At 40.3% G+C, this 21398-nt stretch overlaps 1 protein-coding gene across 3 annotated transcripts in view; it reads left to right on the forward strand.

Annotated features, from left to right (window-relative positions):
• Positions 1-2670: 2670 nt before the first annotated feature.
• Luzp2 (leucine zipper protein 2) overlaps positions 2671-21398 on the forward strand; it is a 390110-nt gene continuing 371382 nt past the window's right edge. For 2 of the 3 annotated variants that reach the window (XM_005366917.3, XM_005366918.3), the window contains exon 1: positions 2671-3449. In XM_005366917.3, the coding sequence (XP_005366974.1) occupies positions 3388-3449 (62 nt within the window). In that variant the 5' untranslated portion in view covers positions 2671-3387. Of the gene's footprint in view, positions 3450-3594; positions 3734-21398 lie in introns of those variants that run through there. The other variant, XM_026789114.1, reaches the window with a different exon arrangement.

Consider the following 21398-nt stretch of genomic DNA (forward strand, 5'->3'; position numbering starts at 1 on the left):
TCTTCAACTAAGTGAGCTTTGGCCAGAGTAATACACTTGAGCAAATCCCCTTGAAGGCCAGAGGCTTATTTGTAAAACTAGAGATGGAGAAGCCAGGGGCAGAGCTCTACTGACTAGATGAGTGGCATGAATGAATATGTATAACCTACACAATTAGATGATCAATTACCCGAGAGACAGGGGCCGAAGGAAGGCTTGAATCTCAGGTTTAGAACTTGGGAGACTTAGTTAAAGAAATATTAGAAAATATTCAGTGATAGAGGAAGGTTCATAAAAGGTTTCCATGTGATTGAATTTGTCTCACAGAATGGCAGGAAATATGTGTACGGGGTCAGTGAAGAAATCTGTGATGAAGATAAAGTTCAGATCCGTAGCCATCCTGTGCAGAATAAAATCCATAAAAAGTAGCAAGTCCAACTCAGGAGTAAAACTATAGAATTTAAATCAGAAGGTCAAAACTGAAATGTTAGAGGTTATCATAGTTTATGATATGGCAGCATAGCATCCAATCCATCCAAAATGTAAGGAAAATAAAGTTGTGAGAGAGAAGAAGTAACACAACAATGAAACTGGAAACAGAGTAACCCTTTCAACAAATGAATGTTGGATCAGTGATAGTAACAATGAAACTTTCAACAAATGAATGTTGGATCAGTGATAGTAACAATGAAACGTTCAACAAATGAATGTTGGACCACTGATGGCCATGTACCATGAATGACCTTGGCCACGCCCATAAACCTATAAAAGTTGAGGCTAAAAGGAGTAGAGATAAATTACACAGAGTGGAATGAAACCCAGGCCTCACAAAAGCCAGATCAGCGTTCTATAACTGAGCTTCACCCTTAACCCTTTGTAGTTTGTTCAGAGACAAAGTCCTGCTAAGTCTCCCACATTGGTCTCATACTTATTATCCCCCTACCTCAGTCTCTTGATCTTCAATTAAAGACCTTCAATTAAGGACACCACACCTAGATGAGCCTACTTTCAGAACTGAAAACATCAGAATACTCACAGAGATCTACTTGCCTCTGCTTCCCTAATGCTGGTATTAAAGAACTTTTACAGGTGTCCAATAAAACGAACCACAGCAGATGGAGACCGAGCCCAAGCATTACTCATATAATTCACTTCCTTAGTGGATAATTTGAAAAATTCCCATTATTGTTCATGTAATAAAATTTATGTTAGAAACTTACATTATGTTATCACAAAATAAAAACCCCTTAAGAGTGTATAAGCCATGGAGTGATGTCAAAACAATTTGAACAGCCACTGCTTTGTGGAAATGACTGGTGACTCGTGTCAGGGATTGACCACTCTTAATCAGACGCCTGGGGAAGAGGCCAACAGTGTGAATGACCATGCTGGGTGCATGGGGTGAAGACATTAAAATACTGAATGTGAACTTGGTATATAATAAGCAGAGTGACATACTTCAGATGAGTGTTAATTCTTGTTATACACATTTTTGTTATTATTGCAAAGTGGTATACCCTTGTTAATATACAACTTTAGATAACCACCTTTAAAAATAAGCATGGCATCATTCAAGAGACTGAAACAGGAGGATTACTGCAAATTTGAGGTTACACAGCAGAACAAAACAAAACTCCATAGGTCTCTTTCCCATTGAAAACTGATCTTTAAATTATCACAGGGCTATTGTTGTTGTTGTCTTTTTTCCTCCTAAAATGCAATTCAGGAGGGAGCTGCTTTGTGTCTGACTATAGCTATAACTATTGTAGATGTTCCTACTGCCTAAGGGTTGACTTTCATTGAAAATATTGATACAACATTTTAATAACTTGAGATTCCCACAATAAACTTCTTCAGTCAGTGCACCTTTAAGTTTAGCCTCATCAGTAAGAAAACTAGAATAAAACAGTAAATTTGAAGAAAATACATAGTATTTCCACACTTTTTTAGAGTAATAAATGTGCTATTTTATCATCAAATACGTCTTCAATACTGAGTTTATAGCAGGTTATTCTTTGGAATTTCCTTCTTAATAGCTTGCCTGGAGAGAACACGGGTCATCAACTAAGCCCCGCCACCCTCCATCCTCTGAGACTTGCATGTGCCTGACTCTTTTAGCGCAGACAAAAGACAAGTTGTGACATTTACAGTAGCAGCTAGGACTTGGGATAGATAGTTCTTTGTTTAGGAAACCAAAGTCCCGTCAAGACACTGGCAACCCCTGTTTTCCTCACATTTTTGTAGGAAAATTGTAGTGCTTACTTTAGCACTGGCTCTTGAGAGGAATGCTGTGTTCACTTTCTTATAAAACACACACACACACACACACACACACACACACACACACACACGCATGCCCTATTATGTGAAGACCTTGGAGTTTCAAAGCTCTGTAGGTGAAGTCAGCCTTTCTTTTAAAACTGATTTTTCAAAATGGTAGATTGCTTTAAAGTTGTGCTGTTTCCCTTTTCTGACAAAATTCCTAAATAAAGCTTGTTAAACACTCGATGCTTGGAATGCAACATTTAGAAACTTCACCAAATGCAGTGGCATCTAGAGTCCTCTGCTCCCTCCCCTTACCATAGAGTTAATAACGATTGTCTCTGTGGTCTTGCTCAGGAGTTTACACACAGGAAAAGGATCCTTGAAGGTGAGTGAACTTGGGCAACCAGCTGCACACCCTTGAGCAGCTGACAGGCGCAGAGACCAGAAAAAAGAAAACCCGGACGCACCAGAACCTAGAGCCGCGGACTTTGTGTTAGTCCTGGCCCCTTTCCACGATAGAGACCTCCTAACCTCCTGTGGGTAGGAGCCGGCTTTCTGGTCTGCACTGGCTGCTGCTACTCTCCGTCCGCAGGAGGCAAACCATTACGCATCTAATCAGCGCAGTATTTTAAGCTTACTCTCCAGGCAACATCTCTGCAAAAACCTTGCAAGCTGGTGAGAGACGTCTGCTCCGGACCCTGAAGAGTCTGGAGCCCTTCCCAGCGAATTGTCTCTCACCCTGCGGAGCACGCCAGCTCAATTACTGGAGAACGAGATTGGTCCTTGCCACCGCCCTCCCCTCCTGTCTTCAGTAGGAGCGGGGAAGAGGAGATCTGCTTCAGTGCGCACGGGAGTGACCAAGTGCAACTGGCTACCGGAGCAGCGACCTGGACTCGGGTTCTTTCCTCCACCCGCGGATACACCCTGGCCGTGCGCCCTGAGCAAAGGCGCTGGACCATCCCGACAGGGCTCGCGGGTGACATCACTCCTGAAGATACCCGCTCTCTAGTCCTTGCCTTCACAAAGCCTCTATCAGTGTGTTTGTGGGTCTCTGTAGAGGGCTTCCTGGGGAGAGAGGACCAACCAGACCAGAGGAGGCAAAAGAGTAGCGGGAAGTGAAGGAGTACCCCAGAGGGCACCGACATGAAATTCAACGCTGCACACTACCTGCTGCCCCTTCTGCCTGCCCTCGTCTTCAGCACCAGGTGAGTTCTGAAACGTGAGGCCCCAAGCCAGAAGGTTGAGCTGGTCAGGGGACAGGCACCTCCCACCTACGCAAGATGTTAGCTGAGTGCTTAAGACTCAGAATCTTTGGAGAGAGCAGAGCTCTTCTATAGTTCCCCCAGGTCCCTGGAGAAAGTCTTAGGATTGACTCCCTTCCGGTATCAAGAGCTTCCCTCCAGAGCGAATGAAGACACCCGACCCCCAGGACCGGGGCTCTGAAGTCTGGAACAGTGAACCTGCTGAAGTAGGACACCATAAAGAGTGGGTAGGTAGAGGAGGGAATGTCCCTAGGGAGTGCCTTATGTTGATATTAGACCTCAAGTACCCGTGGGATGAATTCTAAGGTTCAGGAAGCCAGAGAAAGCAGAAGGTGCTAACACTTGTGCAGTAGTCCCCAAACTGCGCTGCTGGCCTGGCTGCAGTCTTGAGTGGGCTAGTGGCAGGTGATTTCCTTTGGCTGTGTTTAAAGTTAGAATACAGTACTGAAGCAGAGGAGAACCTAGCTGGAAACAATGGGGCACTGTGCTCCATTACTGGCCGTGAATGAGAATTTCAGCCCCAGTACAGCGGACCTATTTTTAGTGGAGATTTCAAACGCACTGACAGAAGTGCTTTGTGATGGCTGCTGGGATGTAATCTCAAAGTTGGTGATGGTGTTTGCTTTTTTTCTCCCATTAGCACAGCACAAGGGTGGCCTGTTTCAGTGCCCAGGACTGAATTTATTCTGCATGCCTTGAGCACCCCACTGGCAGCAATCCTTTCCTTTGGCCTCCGTGAAATATAAAACGCACACAGGGTGTGGGTTCTTTCAAAGTCGCATGAATGGAGACACTATCTGATTGTGTAATTCACCAAAACTAAGGGGGAGACACACAGCCGCACAAGGTTCAGATGGAAGGGGTGAAGCAGGCTCACACGCTCTTTAAAGTGGGATTTGAATCCATGCTTCTGTTTCGTGTACATGTTTCTTCAGGCAGCATAACCTACCTTTCCTTTCCATGCAGAAACTGCTCTCTTTAGCTCCAAAACTTGATAAATTTTGCATTTCTTGAACAGAACCAAGTGGCTTTACAAGACTGAAATCAAACTTCAGTTTTATTTCTTCTAAAGATTTGCATGTTATTGCAATTCGTAGTATTCTTATGGTTTTCACAGAAATCCACTTTGGTTCCCATTACTTCCTTAAACAGTGAGCTCTTCTGAATACTACAATAGGTGCCAACAGAATAATAAAGTCAGTCTTTGGGTCCTTGTCATTTGCTCCCACCTTCTGCTTTAATAGTTGCTTGTGTGTTCTTTTGAAGTTCTAAAATTTATATTTAACTTATATGTCAGTATATTTATTAAACAGTTAATGGTGGAAGGGAAACTCAAGCTATAGTGGCATGCAGAACAACAGTAAGCATCTCCTGAGATCCCTTAGTCCATTTGCTTTTTTAACTAACTGCCATGGGAGTACACAAACTCATCAGTCTCCACCCAAAGCTTGTTCTAGTTCCGTAAAACAAGAGCCATCACTTTCCTATCAATGAAAGTGTTCATTTTTATAAATATTATTAAGACTGAAGATCAATACATTTATAATAAAATGTTAAGTTATTCTGATTTGAAATTAGATAGGAACGTTTTATAGTATTGGTATTTGAATTTTGCAAATAATACAAGATGGACTTGAAAAGTGAATTTCCATAATTAGTAACCATTTGCATGATTGCTGTGAGAAATTTTATTGGACTAGTTCCCCAGGTAACCTTCTAATGGTTCACATACTTGAAAACGAGTGTGAAACTATCAGTGTGTCACTTGCCAGAAGGGAATGGGCTTTAAAGGACTCTCACAGAATTCCATTCTCCTTCCGTATTCAGGAGTTCATACTGTCACAGGGCAAGCTTAAAGGTTAAAACCCAAACTGTAAACCTCCGTGGAGACTGTCACAGTAGTCAGGATGGGCCTGCTGTACTGTAGAGCAACACAGCATGGCTCAACCACGGTCACTGGTGACAGGATTGTCTGTTAACTTTCTTACTGTTCTTTATATGAAGCAGTTGCATCTCACATGATTACACTATGTTGGCTAAATCCACAGAGGGTGACAATCGCCACTTGTTGATTCTCAAGTTCCTTCTCACTTTGGGGAATGGGGAGCTGAAACTCTACTGTGGAAGAACATTTGCCCTGTCGTGTGTCTCTCCCGGTGGAGTTCCTCAGAACTGCCTGCTTTGACTGCTGTAGGCCTGGTGTTCACCTCTGTCTGGAAGGGAAAGAATGACTTCTTTGAAACAGATGCCATAGTTGGAAGAAGAAAGGTTTTTTTACAGTAGTGTTCTAGCTACCTGGGTGGCAATTTTCAGATAATTCTGCTTTTTAAATAGGAAAGAATGGCAGTTGTCTGTTCTGTTTGCTCTCCTCCTTGTCATTACAATTAGAGACCCTATAGACATCAAGCAGACATCCTATAATGCCATCTGCATGAACAATATCAACACTCCTATCTTAGACTTACTGCATTTGTTCTCAAAGAAACATGAATGTTCACCTTCATTATGACAAGCTTTTTCCTCTATTTCACAGTGAGCCCCATGAAGCTTTAAAGAAAAAAAAAGACCTTAATTTCCTGGCATATTGTCTCTGTTGTTTAGAAAGCACATAGAAATTCAAGGGTACAGTGAAGCTAATGGTTTGAAAATGTAGCTGATACAGAGATCCATTTAATGCGTGCACAAATGCATGTGGTCTAAGAACACAAATGCATGGGAAGGTTGAAGAGCTTTGGAAGAGAATGGCTGTACTGTTCAAACAGTTTCATTCTGCAGGAGGATTGAATTGCTATTCCAAGGCATTACCTACACTTCAGAAACAGGAAATGTGGGGACTGAAAGGGTGGTGGGAGGTCAGTTCTTCGAAAGGATCTGAAAAGGATCCCTGTGTACTGGAGGGGGCTTGGGCATTAGCTGCTGAACCTCGGTTCTTTGATGCTGTGCTCATGCTCCTGATGCCTTTGTAACGTGAACTTTCAAGTGACTTGAGGATCAAGGTGTAGCAGGGGAGGGGTGATGCAACTTCTGATGGTTTTCCATGGTTCAGCTTTGAGCAGATGGTCGCTTATTGTCATCCCAGTAGGAGTCACCTGTGAGGTCTCCACTGGGCCCTGATCAGCAGCTGCACCCCGTGCTTCCGTGGGACCTATTTCCAGCAATGTATGCTGTGAATGCCCAAGGCCCACACATCTTCTGTTCATCATTCCAACCTCAGCATGAAGCTGTTGTATATGCCATAGGAAGAGAGGACACACAGAGACACATTTAAGGAAATGTGTTTGGTGTAGGAAGGAGTCTCACTTTCACTACAGTGAAATGGTGTGAGGGACCATGAGTTTCCCCACCCAAGTCCTTCATGCAGGGAGTCTGATGCACACACTTTTAAAGAATTGTATCCTTTTGTGTAAGTGGATCACAAAAGTGTCTTTAATGGGAGAGTGTGAAAGAGACTGTATTTGCTTCTGAGGCTGCAGTTCCAGCCCTAAGAACCTATTTCCAGTAGCACTCTTTAAAGTGCCAGTTTTTGGAAAATCTTTGTAGATCACATTTTCTCTCTGACCAATGGCAGCTAGAGTTCAAACCTTTATGCATTGATTGTGCAATTGTATCAAAACAAAATCCACACAATTGAAAGAATGAACGTGACCTTCCTACTTGGAAGCAAAAGGTATGTGGGATTGCTGAGCACTGAAGTGACATTTTCTCCTGTGTGATTGGTGATATCATGTGTATAACTGTTGCTGAGTAAATATTAGAAGAGTTGCTAAAAGTCACTTTAGTAGATGGGGCTCAATTATTGAAGATATCCCATAAGACAGGTAATATTTAAAAGTATGATTTCTTCCATTGGAAGTTTATATAAACAGAAAACATAAGAACATTCATTCTTTTTGTATTTTCTGTGAAGTTTTATTTTCACAAAATGAGTTTCTGTCTGTCAGTCACTTAGCACCTAAATCATTTCACCAATAAGGTAGATTAGTTATAACTATGTATCTTCTATAAAGACATGCATGCAATTATTATATACATAAAATTGAATAAGTAATAGTCATAATTTTATATAAAATTCCAAGTGTGAATTTGGAGACAATAAACTATATCAATACAAAAGTTTCAGCAGTAATATTTTCTTTCCAATGACAGCAAGATGAAGGGTGTTTTATCTTCAGTCTCAACATCATGGAGCATGTGGTAACAGAAAGACTTTAGACAGTGTTTTTCTTCATGTGCAGGCTTTTTTATGTAACGGATAGCACTAATCATAGAACCTGCTGAACAAAGTTGTAAAAACTGAACTAATTCATGAGAAGTGTTTAGGGTATTCATGAAGGAAAGTAAGTAGCTCATGAAACTATTATCACCTGCAACGTTTCATAAAATTCTTATGTAGTAACATAGGAAAATAAGGTAAATATGAAATGCATATCAGTTGGATGGCATCCAGTGTATGACACTCTTGTCATCTAAAACAAAGGATGGTAGGCAGAGAGAAAGGAATGGGGGCAGTGACTGTGACTTGGTATCTGGGCCCCTGTTCTCAAGAGCACTCTATTGTCAGTGTGTGGTTGGTTCTGTGTTCTCTGCTGACCATTATGAAAATTAGAGGTATTTACTTTAAACATGCAGAGTGTGATTTAGCTCAAAAACATATATTGAGCTACTTGATATTCTGTTTACGATGCAATTGCATGTACACTTGTAAATCATAATATCAAATCAAAGCCATGAGCATGAGCATAGGTGTCAGTGAATAACTAAGATAGGTTGTTTTCAATTCATGGGTAGATAGATTTTAAAAAATTGACTTCATTTTCTATTTGTTTATTGCTTTCATCATCCGTTATTAATATTTACAATGTATAAACATTCAGAAAAATTATAGAAACATCACATCAAGAAATAATCTATACTGTAGAAAACATTTTGAAAACCACTAAGTGAAAAGAAGCCCTGTTATTCCAGTAACTCAAAACCACTGTCTGCAGGTTTCTACAGTGACCAGCCCTCTGAGGAGATTTAGAGCAACAGTGTCCTTCTTAGTTTGCATATATGATTACTGAACTGTGCACAGCCATGCTTAAAAACAGACATGAAAACTTTATCTGTTTTAACCTATGAATGTCTTAAGTAAGTTCTTGTTGCCAATGGCATGTGCCAAGCAAGTGAACCATTGAACAGGAAGCAATGTGTGGACAAGAGAAATTGAAAATAGAGTTCACATTAAGCCTATGACAGAGGAAAGGAGACAGACACAAAAACTCACATGAACTTAGTTTCATGAGAATAGGGGACAGACACAGAGTTGTCAACAGTAAATGACTCCACTCAAACACAAACTGAAGGTCATCTGAGTATCTTCTGTGAATGTGCTCAAAGATGCTAGCTGATGTCCTTCAAGTAGGGATGGGGCTGCACTGCAGTTACGTCTGACTTGTGTCCTGTTGCTTTGGGGTGTCTGGGTCTGTTCAAGTGTACTTAAGGAGTCCACTGTTGGGAGTAAAGGCTCTGTTCTACTTCAAAGCTCTACATTTTAAAGACAGAACACTGCAGCTTAGAGAGAGTTTCTCTAAGGCCACAGGAAAATAACACAGTCCCCAGAACTAAAGGCTTTCCTCTGTCATGTCCCTCTGCTCAACCACGAATCTCTTTTGTTATCAGGGAACAGAACAACTGGTTCCTGCAATGTGTTAGGAGGATGCTATTTTCTATAAATATCAAACCGTATTGTAAAGAGGCTGCTTGTTTGTTCCTGGCTGCTCAGCCCCAAAATAATCACACAGAAACTATATTATTTAAATCACTGCTTGGCCCATTAGCTCTAGCTTCTTGTTGGCTAACTCTTACTTGTTATTTTAACCCATTTCTATTAATAGGTGTATCGCCATGTGGCTGTGGCTAAAGATGCAGCATCTATCAAAAGCGGGGCTACTACGTTGCTTCCCTCTGACGCCGCCCTTCTTTCTCCCAGCTTTCAGTTTTTCAATTTAGTTTTCTCCGCCTAACAAAGTTCTGCCCTATTAACAGGCCAAAGCAGTTTTCTTTATTAATTAACAAATTGTATTCACAACATACAGAGGGGAATCCCATACCAAAGCAGTATTAAAGGTCTGTCTCTGACTACACATCACCCTGATACATAGCAGTCTATCAGCAAAGGAAATTGCAGCAAGGAGAAAAGCCTTCTCATTCTGTGTTCTGCTAATTTTAGTAATGAAAGCTGTCTCCAAACTACCCCAGGTCATTAGTACTTTTTCACTGCTGGACACAATTGACTCTGAAAAGATATGGCCAACGTGAGACCCGTTGACCCTTATACTATAATGTAAAGCAATATTTTTATGCCATTGAGATCTGTTTGTTGAAGCTACTTCGTCCACGTTGGGCACCAGATGTTACTAGAAAAGGGGGGTGAGGACATGAATCAAAGAATCCCATTATATTTCTTTATTATAGAGGGCAAACTCATGGAATAGGAACGACAAGGTGTGTAACACAGGGACCAGACAGAGAGAAAGAGAGAGAGAGAGAGAGAGAGAGAGAGAGAGAGAGAGAGAGAGAGAGAGAGAGAGAGAGCGCCCTGGGTGGCCACTCATTTTCTCTGGGTACCCAAAAGTTCATGCTATAACCTGGTCCAACCTCACTGATAAAGGTTCCCTATCACCACAAATGTGGATCCTAAATATTTGCACAAGTATTCCTCAGGGGTTAAATCTAGGTAGTAATATAAAGATTAAGTAAACGATGTTTAAATATATTTCAGAGCATAGCATGTAGTTACACCTTGTCCCTCAGTAAATATCAAGACAGAAGTAGCTTAGGCTACAAATCCGGTGTGTTGGTTAGGACATGCCATTTAGCATGTTTATTAAAACTTAAGATAAATGTGTATATTAATTTCAAAATTCTAGACAAATATAGTCTAATTTATGCTCATATTCTGCTCCAGGGGAGGAGATGGAGGAGGGCTTTCATAGAAATGTGAAGTAAACCATCTGATAGCTCCAAATAAGAAAACTTTGGACTCTGGATTCTCATCTTTGTTGAAAACTAAAAAATTGAAGATTATGGTCACTTGGTCTCCCACCTACACCTTCTTTTCAGTTGTACATCTGTTTCTTAGAGTGTCAGGTAAGGACTTGATTCACTGCCACACCAGGGCTTTGAATCCCAACAAAGTAAGATGTCAGTAAGGATGAATGCAGAATTTCTTCGTGTCTCCTATGGGGACTGTGCCTTCCTCCACCAAAGATGAGAGTGAGAATTCCTAAAGTCCACAATCTTAAGGCATCATTCTCAGGTCAACAAACTCTTGCTTACCAGAAGTTTATTCATTAAATGGATGGCGGAAGAGAATGGTAAAAGGAACCATGATGCTTGCCCTATTACATGGAATTAAATTCTCAGATTACAAAATCAGAGGCTTATAATCATAGGAATTTAGAATAGCAGTTAACATCTCTTTGTCATCTTTCTCTGGTCCATGGAAAAGTGTTAACAATGCCTCTATCATAAGATTGTCAAGAGGATCAATTATGATAATGTATACAAATAAAAGTGGCCAGCTCAGAGAAACACAGTTCAACACACCACTATCATTATTATTTCATGATTGAAAAGTTTTGTCAAGGCTTATTTTACCAAAATGACCTTGTAGTTTAGAAAGGATCTTTAATAACACCTTTCATACACTTGTGTACACAAGCAAGTTAGAACTGATGAGAAAGATATTTTGAAGTTCAAGCTTACCTCGATCTATGAAGATGTTTCTACCTTATCAATTAAGAGAACTGTTGGTAATATGGTGCAGAGGCCAGCTCTTTAACATCAAAACAAGTCCCACTTGAGAAGACTAATTTAAATATCTGGGATATTCTCAAGGTAAAAGAAATCAAAATCACATTATCCAGTTCAGGTCTAGAGCCTCCAAATTGTGTTTGCAATATGGTTAAAATTGAAAAAAAATAAAGTTATTACAAGTATCATCTAGCAATGTCTCATCAATGACTTTAAGGAGAGTTCATTGGACAGAGTTCATTGTTCCAGCTCTCCTGGTAATGGCAGACCCACAGGGTCTCACCATCAGTGAGGAAAAACATATTGTTAAGTCTAGGCACAGTGAGGGCAATGACCTGCTCCTACTCAGCAGTTCCCCAGGGGCAAGGCCCCATCTGAGTGTGGTCAAATGGTCCAGGAAAGGCTGGAGTGTCAGAGAGGATAGGAGCCCAGCACAGGAGAGCTTTTAGAATGCTGTGTGCATGGTAAAGGGAGGTTTGAATCAAAAGAAAAATTCACAGCCAATGGTCTTTCTGCTTTAAAAATAGAAAAGTTACTCTTTCTCATGCTCATGATCATTCCTTGATGATCTTTGCAGTAGCTGAGCCTTTGGCATTGAGTAAGATTTTGGGAAAAAAATCTCTGCATTACAAAAAAAAACACAAAAAAGTGTGAAAAATTGACGTGACATCTTGGCAAAAGGCAGATATGGTTGAGAGACCCAGTTATTATGGAGAGTGTCGATTTTTTCTTTTCTTCCACAGAGAGAAATGGACAAATAAATTCACAAGGAAAGTGGAAAATTGCTCTTTTCCTGATGCAATAGTTTGGAATGTTATAGAAATGTACTAAATCCTTGCTTTTTAATGTCCTGCACACATCTTTATTTCAGCTATCCACTTTAAAGCATTGTGGATCATAGGGCCAACCAGCATGACTGAGAATGAAGCAAGCCTCTGGAGATGTTTAAGTACTTACTTGCTATGAGTTAACCTTGTGTTTTAGCAATATTCAAGCGATGCATGTTATGCAATTAGGGTGATCTAGTCTTTGAATGAATTGCAATGATTAGCCCATTTTCTTCTAAAAGGAATGTACACAAATCTCAGTCTGTTCTGAGAATGACTCCATCAGTATAATCCCAATACTACATATAATCAAATCTCCATATAAAAACACATACAACACAAAAACAAAGAATAAAAGTATATTAGTAACCTACCAATGAGAGTTAGAAAGATTTCTCTGTTCTTAAAAACACTGGCTGCTCTTCCAGAGGTTCTATTTCTAACACCCACATAGCAGCTCATAACCTGTTGTAACTTCAGTTTCAGGGTATCCAATGCTCTTTCCTGGCCTTAAAAGTACCAGGCATGCACATGATAAATATATATACTGGTAAATTACCAATCCATAATAAAAAGAGGTATGCTTACTAATAAGAATGTTGAAACTACTTAGTCTAATAAGGTGGAAAGATGCGTGACATTAAAATATTCTTAAAGTAAATAAAAGAAATGCATAAGTTTGAAGACAGGACAAATTGAAGCTTCCATTAGAAATCCAAAATTCTCCAGGCAATTTCATCTCTTCTTCTCAGAGAATGTATCTGTCCTCTGATGAGTGATTCCCACAATATGCTCTTCATTGTGTGAGAATGAGCATCTCCTGGGGTGAATCTGAAAGAAATGGCTCCAGGGTCCTGTTAGGTATATCAGATCTGTGGTCTGAGGGAGAGTGGACTTCTACCTTAATGGGAATGCCTCCAGTGAACGTGAAAGTCAAGACATCACCTCTTCACTGAGTTCGGAACTCTACAAATTCATTGGCATTAACTAAAAATGAACATTGTCTCTCAAATCAGGGGGGTTGGGTAGTGTTACAAAAATCACCCTGTTTACTGTGGATAATTGCACTTAGTAAGTGAATAGGTTATACCACACCAAAAGTCAAGTTGCATGAAGATATTCTCTGCCTTGTGTGCTGTTCTCCAAAGAGGAAAAAAAATGGGTAAACGTTATTAAACTACTGAGATGACGTCTCAGGGGCACTAGAAAATGAATGCAAGAGTTTAGGTGAAATCACTTGGGAGCAGTGAAAAGTGTTGGCTTCAACTTCGGCACCACAGTCTGCAAGAGGGAGGCAGGGCCTGCAGCAATACCCACTCAGGGATGCACGAATCATGGGCTGGGTCTTCTACGCACAAGACGTCTGAATTTTCAGATCAGGCGCAGATGTGACATGACCCTAGTGAACAAGGCTTTTATCTGTCACAGACACTTTTTTTTTTGTGATGTGGAAATCGTTGTATACATAAATTTGCTGAGTTAGCTAGCAAGTGAAATCCCGCTAGACTTTCATTTTGCATTGTCCTTTGTGTCTGCAGTATTTGTTTTCTCTTTTTGTGTGAGAAGTAAAATAATATAGCAATGTAATTTATGTAATAAATATGCCCAATCAGGATAATCCTCACAATCTCTTATGTGGCTCCAGATGTTGCCATAGATTATAGGTAAGGTAGCTGAGGCACACATGGATGAGACTGGACTCTTTTAAAGCTAGTGATATATTTAAATCCCACTGGTGCTATGTTTAATGCGACAAACCAGTGGAATGACTTTAAACTGAATTTACATCATTTTATCATGCTGTTTCCTTTCCCTCAAAACCATGAAATAAAATAAAATCATAAAAGCTGAAGAGTGTAGCACAGTTTCTAATTGTTCTTAATAAAAACCCACAGTCAGATATTAGGAGGTAAAACCCGAAACATCAGAGAAGCAGGGCATTCAGCCACTAAAGAGACCCCTTACTGAATCCTCAGACCAGAAGGGTAATCCTGTCCTCAGACAGTGTTCTCTGACTGACTCATCAGACTGCATCCTCAGACTACCTTGAATGCCTGTGTCCTTCTGCCTCTTCTTCCTCTCTCTGCCCAGCCATTTCACTTCCATCTTTACTTCCCTAGTGCTGCGATTGAAGGCATGGAATCCCAGTTGCTGGGGTCACCTTTGTGTAAGCTCTGTTTCTCTTTTACACAGATTTAATCTTTTGTAGCCCAGGGTGGCTTTGAACTAACAGAGAACCCTCAGCTTCTGTCTTCTGAGTTAAAGGTGTATGCCTGCACTCCCTGGCCTCTAGGGTCTTATCTCTGTACTCTGCTCTTCAGGCAAGCTTCATTTGTTAAAACATAAACAAAATATAACCACAGAAGAATATACCTAATAAAGAAAGAAATGAAAATACAGAATTTCCTTTGAAATATTCTCTACCATGTCTACTAAAGTTAGCAGAAGGTTCTTTTTATAAGTTTATTTTACTCTATTTCCACTGAGAAAGAAGATAACCATATATCAGTAAAGAACCGCCCTTTCATGAGTGGCCTATTTTGCATAACTATCAATGTCTGCATTGTCCTCTCTCCGGGTGCAAGCGTTGTCCTAACAGTGACCGAGGGTTTGAACGGTTCTATACAAACTGAGTTGACAATGATATTTCTAGTTCTTTGGGTTTGAGTGATGTGATTCTGGGCAGTGCTGAGATTCAAGTACAAATGCTTAAAACAGCGAACAACAGCTAAAGGGTTTTTGTTTTTCTTTTTTTCCATGTGTAATAATTTTCCTGTAAATTTCTCTAGGGTTCCTGTATTTAATGTTTCTTCAGTGCCTTGTGGAGTCCTTACCTTATAGATTAAGATGTTAACGATCAGAGAAATTAATAAATTTAAGGTCACAGAATTAATAAAGAGCTGCCAAGCTGGGCAGCCAAGGTGGTGGCGCACGCCTTTAATCCCAGCACTCGGGAGGCAGAGGCAGGTGGATCTCTGTGAGTTCGAGCCTAGCCTAGTCTGCAAGAGCTAGTTCCAGGACAGGCTCCAAAGCTAAAGAGAAACCCTGTCTCAAAAAAAAAAAAAAAAAAAAAGAGCTGCCATATGAACCCATTATTTAATGGACATAAGCACCATTGTACGAGTGCTGAGACAACAATGGCTCCCGGTAAAACTCGTGGATGGGAAATGCGTGCTGACTGGTAGAATAGGCACCAGTGCCAAGACTCGGGGACATCCTTGCTCACAAAGGTGTGTCCTGCTCATCTAGTAAGAGATTTCGCCTTTCACTTTACACATGCAGAACGTGATAACACTGTTTTTTAGTTTATTTGAGTTTGAGCCTGACTACGTCCTCTAAAACAAGTTTAGCAATAATATAACCATGATAGCAGCAAGATACATAAAGACGCTGAAGAACTCTGGTGTTGCACTTCTGCTATTGACCAGGAGATGGCATTGCAAAGCATTCTAGTCCTTTGTGCTAGACTTGACACACTAATCCTATACTTTAATCTTATTATCTTATGTATGTCCATACATATTCATGATACCCACATGGGACTTAGTAATAACCTCATGTTACAGATGAGGGGACTGCGAGTGATGACAGCTACATTGTACAAACATGAGCTCTGGGTTCCACTTCGGCAATGCCAAGCATGCTATACATGTAGACAGCTGGTGAATAAAGGGATCAGATTGCTTCAAGTCTAAATCCTGTACCTCACAGACAGAAGCCAAGATAAGCTTATGGAGCAGAAATCATGCTGGCTTTCATCATGCTGACTACCTACATTAATTATTTAAGATGATGCAAAGCCTATAGTCGCCAGCATTCAACTGGACAACACTGTGCAGTGTTTGGTGTGTTTTGCCACTTTTGTTTTCCATCTGTTCATAAATTGATGTCAGAGCCTGCCTCTACAGCTTGCCTACTTGATTGTTTAAAATACAGCTTTTTGTATATCTTGGTAAATCTCAGTCTATTATTATTTTAAATATGTTATAAATTAATTTCTTTCTCATGAATTTCAAAACAAAATACAGATAATGAAGAGCTAGTTAGTTCTTCATGTTTGGAAAGTGGGTTATCCATACAGTTTTTTAGTTTTCACAAGCCTGAGATATTTCCATAGTCATCACCCTTCTTCTACCAAATGTGTATATACATATACATTGTCCTTGAGATGATGGCAAGAACTTGTGCTATCCACCATCACCACAGGGCCAAGCTGGTATGCATTTAGCAAGCACTGCCCTTCAACACACATTCATAGTGGGTGCTCGCACATTGTATGTATTCATTTTCAGCCAAGCATTTAATAAACTACATGAGTTATTCAGCAGTTTTAATATAGGCTTGGTGTCAGGACAAATGTTTTATTTGATTTGTTGTTGAAAAACTACCTACGACTGCTTAAGGCTCAGCTGTGGTGTTCATCAGCCTAGGTATATTACAAGTGTCTTTATTTTAGGATACAGTTTTATTATACGTCAAAGAGCATCTGTGAGTGTGATTGTGTGTGCCCATATATACATACACACATGTTCAATGCCTGCTTTGATATAGGAGATAGACAAATTCATATTAGCATGCATATATAAACCTGAATCATCATTTTGTGCTTCTAATTGTAGGAGACATTTTAAAACATTCTGGACTCTTAATTTTAAAGCTCTTTCTTAGGCTGCAAGCAAAGCAAAGGCCCAAACTATGTTGTACTATGGAAGATCAATCAATTAATTCTATCAGCACCAAGTACACAATAAATTCTAGGCAGAAATAATGAAATTTTTCTTTCACGACATCAGCATCCATTGTGCTTCTGTGACCTTTCAGAGAATGATTGTCAACAGTGCTTATCCCAAAGACCAATGGAAAAGTGATGGACTGAGAAAATAAGAGCTTTCCAGCTGAATAATAGGTGCAGGAACAAATGCGGACCGAACTGAAGCAGTGTTTGAAGTGTGCTAGAAATGTGCCTTGGGCGAGTGCAGTCAGGGTTCCTGGGCCAGGGGCTGTAATAACAAGCTCAGACGGCTGGGGAATAGAGCAGTCTTATGGAGGCAGGATGTTTTAAAGATGAGTGGTGAACACTGCACTCATCAGATGTGTGTGGTGTGTCACTGATGCGGAATACCAAAAAGATGCTTCTCTTCTTTTTGTTCTGTCAATAAAAATGACAAACTGGCAGAGGCATACAGGAATAAGACCATAAAGGCAGACAAAAAAGAACTGTCTCGGGTTCCTCATCCACAGTACAGTAGAATGATAAGAACGGAGTGTTTCTTTTCCCACATTGCTATAACAAGGTTTCAGACACCTGAAAAAGCAAAAGGGATTCATTAGGTTATAATTTTGGTGACTGACATTTGAGCACTGTGCATGGTTTAGTCTCTGGTGAAGTCTAACTGTGGGTGACTTTTTGAAAAAAACATGAGTAAAGGGAGATGGTTTCAAAGAACAGGGAGCTAGAAAGAAGAGGAAAGGCTTGTCTGTTTTATCAGAACCCTCATAAGGGGTAGAGAGCTCTGTTAGGAGGTCACACTCTTTGAAACATATTCTCTTACTACAATTTATGTCCCAAGCAATAAGATTGGCCCACTAGAAAGAATAACTTGGCCATTGATTGGTCTATAATAAGTAAGTACATTAAAATAATACTTACTAAGAATCTACTAAAGGCCAAATAAATATTCCAGGAAATAACTTTAATTGCCAGGGATCTGAGGTACATAACCAAGGCCCTTCTTGATGGTGGCTGCCATCTGAAGAGAAGAGTGGAATCCCTACCGCTGGAGGTATGGAAAGAAAGCTATGGGAGACGCCATAGAAGTAGATGACTGTCAGACTTAGCTTCTCTCAAGGCTAAGAAGACTTTCAACACACTTTTTTGTTTGAGAAATAAATTCCTCAGGAAATGTCCACTTGTTTAAAAGCTTTAAGAAGTCTTAATAATGACAGTCCGCAGTTGTCTATGACCATTATGGGTCTTATTGACTTTTTAAAAAAGACCACAGACCTCCTACCTCAGTGTGGGTTTACATCTATAGCAAAGTTTGAGATCAAATTCCCAAAGAGAAGTTTTGTCTATGGAAGTTGGCCCAAGCAGAGGAGGCTAGACCAAGGAAAGGCTGGCTTAAAGAGGAAGTTGGCCCAAGCAGAGGCTGACCCAACCAGAGGCGAACCACCTGCTGATGAATCTCGGTCTTTCACATTATCAGTTATGCAGTCTTGGATGGCCTCTGGGTGTTTATTTTACTTGTACTGGGAAGGTGACCAAGTTGAAGTCCTGTTGTAAAGAATAACAGGTATGTTTTAAAACAAACAAAAAAAAAACAAAACAAAATTAAAAAAAAAACACTTGTACTTGATTGGAGTATGCTGCAGTTGTTTAGCACTGAGTTATAGAAATGGATGCAAAATAAAAAACTATTTCTTTCAAAAATTAGTAGTAATATTAGCAGTCATATCAGGGTTTCTATGTGGTTTCTGTGTGTCTGCTATATGTGTCTCTGTGTGTGTGTCTATGTGTGTGTGTGTGTGTCTGTGTGTATGTGTCTATGTGTGTGTGTGTCTGTGTGTGTGTCTATGTGCGATGTCTTTGTATGTCTATGTGTGTGTGTGTCTGTGTGTCAGCCTGTGTGTGCCTCTGTGTGCATAGGAGAGGTACCAAGATATCAGGCTTGTGCAGAAAGTATTTTATTACCCATTGGCCTTCTCACCAGTCTCATAAAACTATTCATGTAGGAAGAGTACAGGTCTTACATAGATATGATATATGAGTAAGTTATAATTTCTGCTGTGAAACTGTGTGAACATTCAAGATAAAAAAATAAATAATAAATAAATAAAGCTCTATGGTCCTGTACAAGCTCCAGAGCTTACTTTTATTATTCTCATTTCTTCTTTATCATTTCTCCTTTCTCTCCCCTTTACTCTGCCCTCTCCCCTCCCCATTCTCTCCCTCCATCTTCTCTTCTTCCTCTCCTTCCTTCTTTAAGTTGCCTAGGCTGTTGTCTGGCCTCAGACTTCCAAGTGCTAGGATTACAGTCTGGCATACCAAGCTGGGCTTAGTAACTTGAATTTTAAAAGAACACTCTGGGAATTGTCTTGAATTTCTCACATTTCCCATGAGACTCTACTGACTTGGAACCAACAGGATTGTGATGAGGAAAAGATTCTTTACAGTAGAGCAACCAAGCCTTTCAGGTTTCATAATTATCACTAAATAAGCTTTCTTAATAAGTGAGAACAATATTATTGTAATACTTGTAAATGAGAGATATTATCTCATTAAATTAGTATGTTACATAATTCATCCTACTAATGCATAGTTAAGAGACTTGCATTAGCTCTCTGGTTAATTTAAGCTAAGAGATGTAAAACCCTAACATATAAGTTCCTTATCATTAAAGTAACCAATATTAATATCTTTCATTAGTTTGGAAAGAATCTGACTTTCCTACTTCTCCTGAGGCAGTCTAAACTCATAACTTTGGTGCACACAGATTATCACCCTGGGGTCATCCTTTGTACCCATGGCTAGAGAAAACTCCCCCTTTCCCTTGACCCAACATCCAGAAATGCACTAACTGCAATGAAGCACATGTTTGTTGAATGTGCTTAATAAATTTTGAGAGTATCAAGTTGGTGATTGGACCCTCAGGTGGCTGGTGGATTTTGTGTACATTTGTTAGAAATTTTTCTAACAAATTTTTCTAGTCTGCACAGTGCTTGTTTGTAGCAGCAACTGTGGGTGTCAGTTTATCTTGAAAACGCTCTATTTTTATTTGATTTCTTTAGTTAATCACATTCCTTGGCTTATAATTTTACTTCAGAAGCTACACAGCTAAATGACTTTACAGGACTCTAACAATAAAATCCCTATAACTGGAAATCTTTAATTTGGGGGGAATTTGAATTAGAGGATTCTGAAGTCCTGAGTCCTCATAAGTGGTAAATCTGGTATAAAGAGGGCTGCAGTGGGATTACCACCAGCAGAATGAAATGAATAGCACTTGCTACTCTGCTCGCTAGTGAGTGACTGGAAACGGAATTGCCAGCGGAGGAAAGGGAAAGCAGAGCACACTGATAAATAGGAATGGCTGTGTGTGGATTGGATTTGAACAGCATTGAGAAGTTATCCCTGCAGGACAAACCAGATGTGACGGTAGAGTTCCTGCCAGAGGAAGCAGACAATAAGGACTTTGCATCATTTTTGAATATGCACAGCATTGTGTATGGAAAGCTAAGTTTCTTAAGTCGCTGAATAATAGCAAAACTCTGAACACTGGGAAAGAGTTGGAATATTTGCTCCTCGTTCTCACTCACATTTCCCTGTGTGTGCCCTATTCATCCCTGTTGAGGGACGTGTAATGAATCTGCTTATAAAAGAATTAGAATCTGGGCCACACTAGGTTTAGGAAACCCTGATATTAAAGCTTGGTTGTTAATAGCTCAGAAAGTTAAGGCTTTGTTATTGTTGCTTTATTTTTGATTTTTTTCCCCAACATAAAGCTCACTAATGAACAAACCCAAAAGTATTACTTCCATCTTGCAGAATAACAAAAGCCACCCATGGTGTAACCCACCTGGCTGGTCAGTTATTCCAGGGTCCCGAAGAGGCTCTATCTGAAAAGATATGGGCGGGAAAGAGGAATGAGGCCAAGCAAGATCTGTTGTCAAGGCCTCGTTTATTAGCATAATGGTTGTGGCTTATATAGCCCCTGGATGAGGAATTTGGCTTGGGATGGGGGCAGGGGCATGGAAAGGGCACGAAGGGATCTTGCAGCAATGGTCACAAGTCGACACTTGGTCACGAGTTGGACACGAGTCGACACACCTAGTGTTCTCTATGCAAGCGGAATCGTTCCTTTTGTGATTCCAACCACAAACAATTCTCCAGATAGTTGGAATGTGGGGTGGGTTCCGCTAACAGATAGCTCTCAAGATAGTTGGGTGTGGGGTGGGCTCTGCCAACAAACAGTTCTCAATACAGTTGGGGTGTGGGGTTCTCCGCAAACATCCCCAGGACAATGGTCCCTGCTATATTCTTTGGGAAAATGGCCCCTGACACCATGGTAAACAGGAAAAACGATGGGATACACTTGAGTTCATTGCATCCCAGATGACTGTTCAAATTTCCATGTACTAGTGACCTATCATTCTGAGTAGTGAAAAAGACACACTGGCATGTAGGAGTTTTGTCAAATGCATTTGCTCATTTCCTCTAGGAAAAGAAGGAGAAAGTACCTCTTGTATTAATCATAGACTAGCTCCTCCT

This window comes from Microtus ochrogaster, unplaced genomic scaffold (assembly GCF_000317375.1).
Source record: "Microtus ochrogaster isolate Prairie Vole_2 unplaced genomic scaffold, MicOch1.0 UNK14, whole genome shotgun sequence".
Taxonomy (NCBI): domain Eukaryota; kingdom Metazoa; phylum Chordata; class Mammalia; order Rodentia; family Cricetidae; genus Microtus; species Microtus ochrogaster.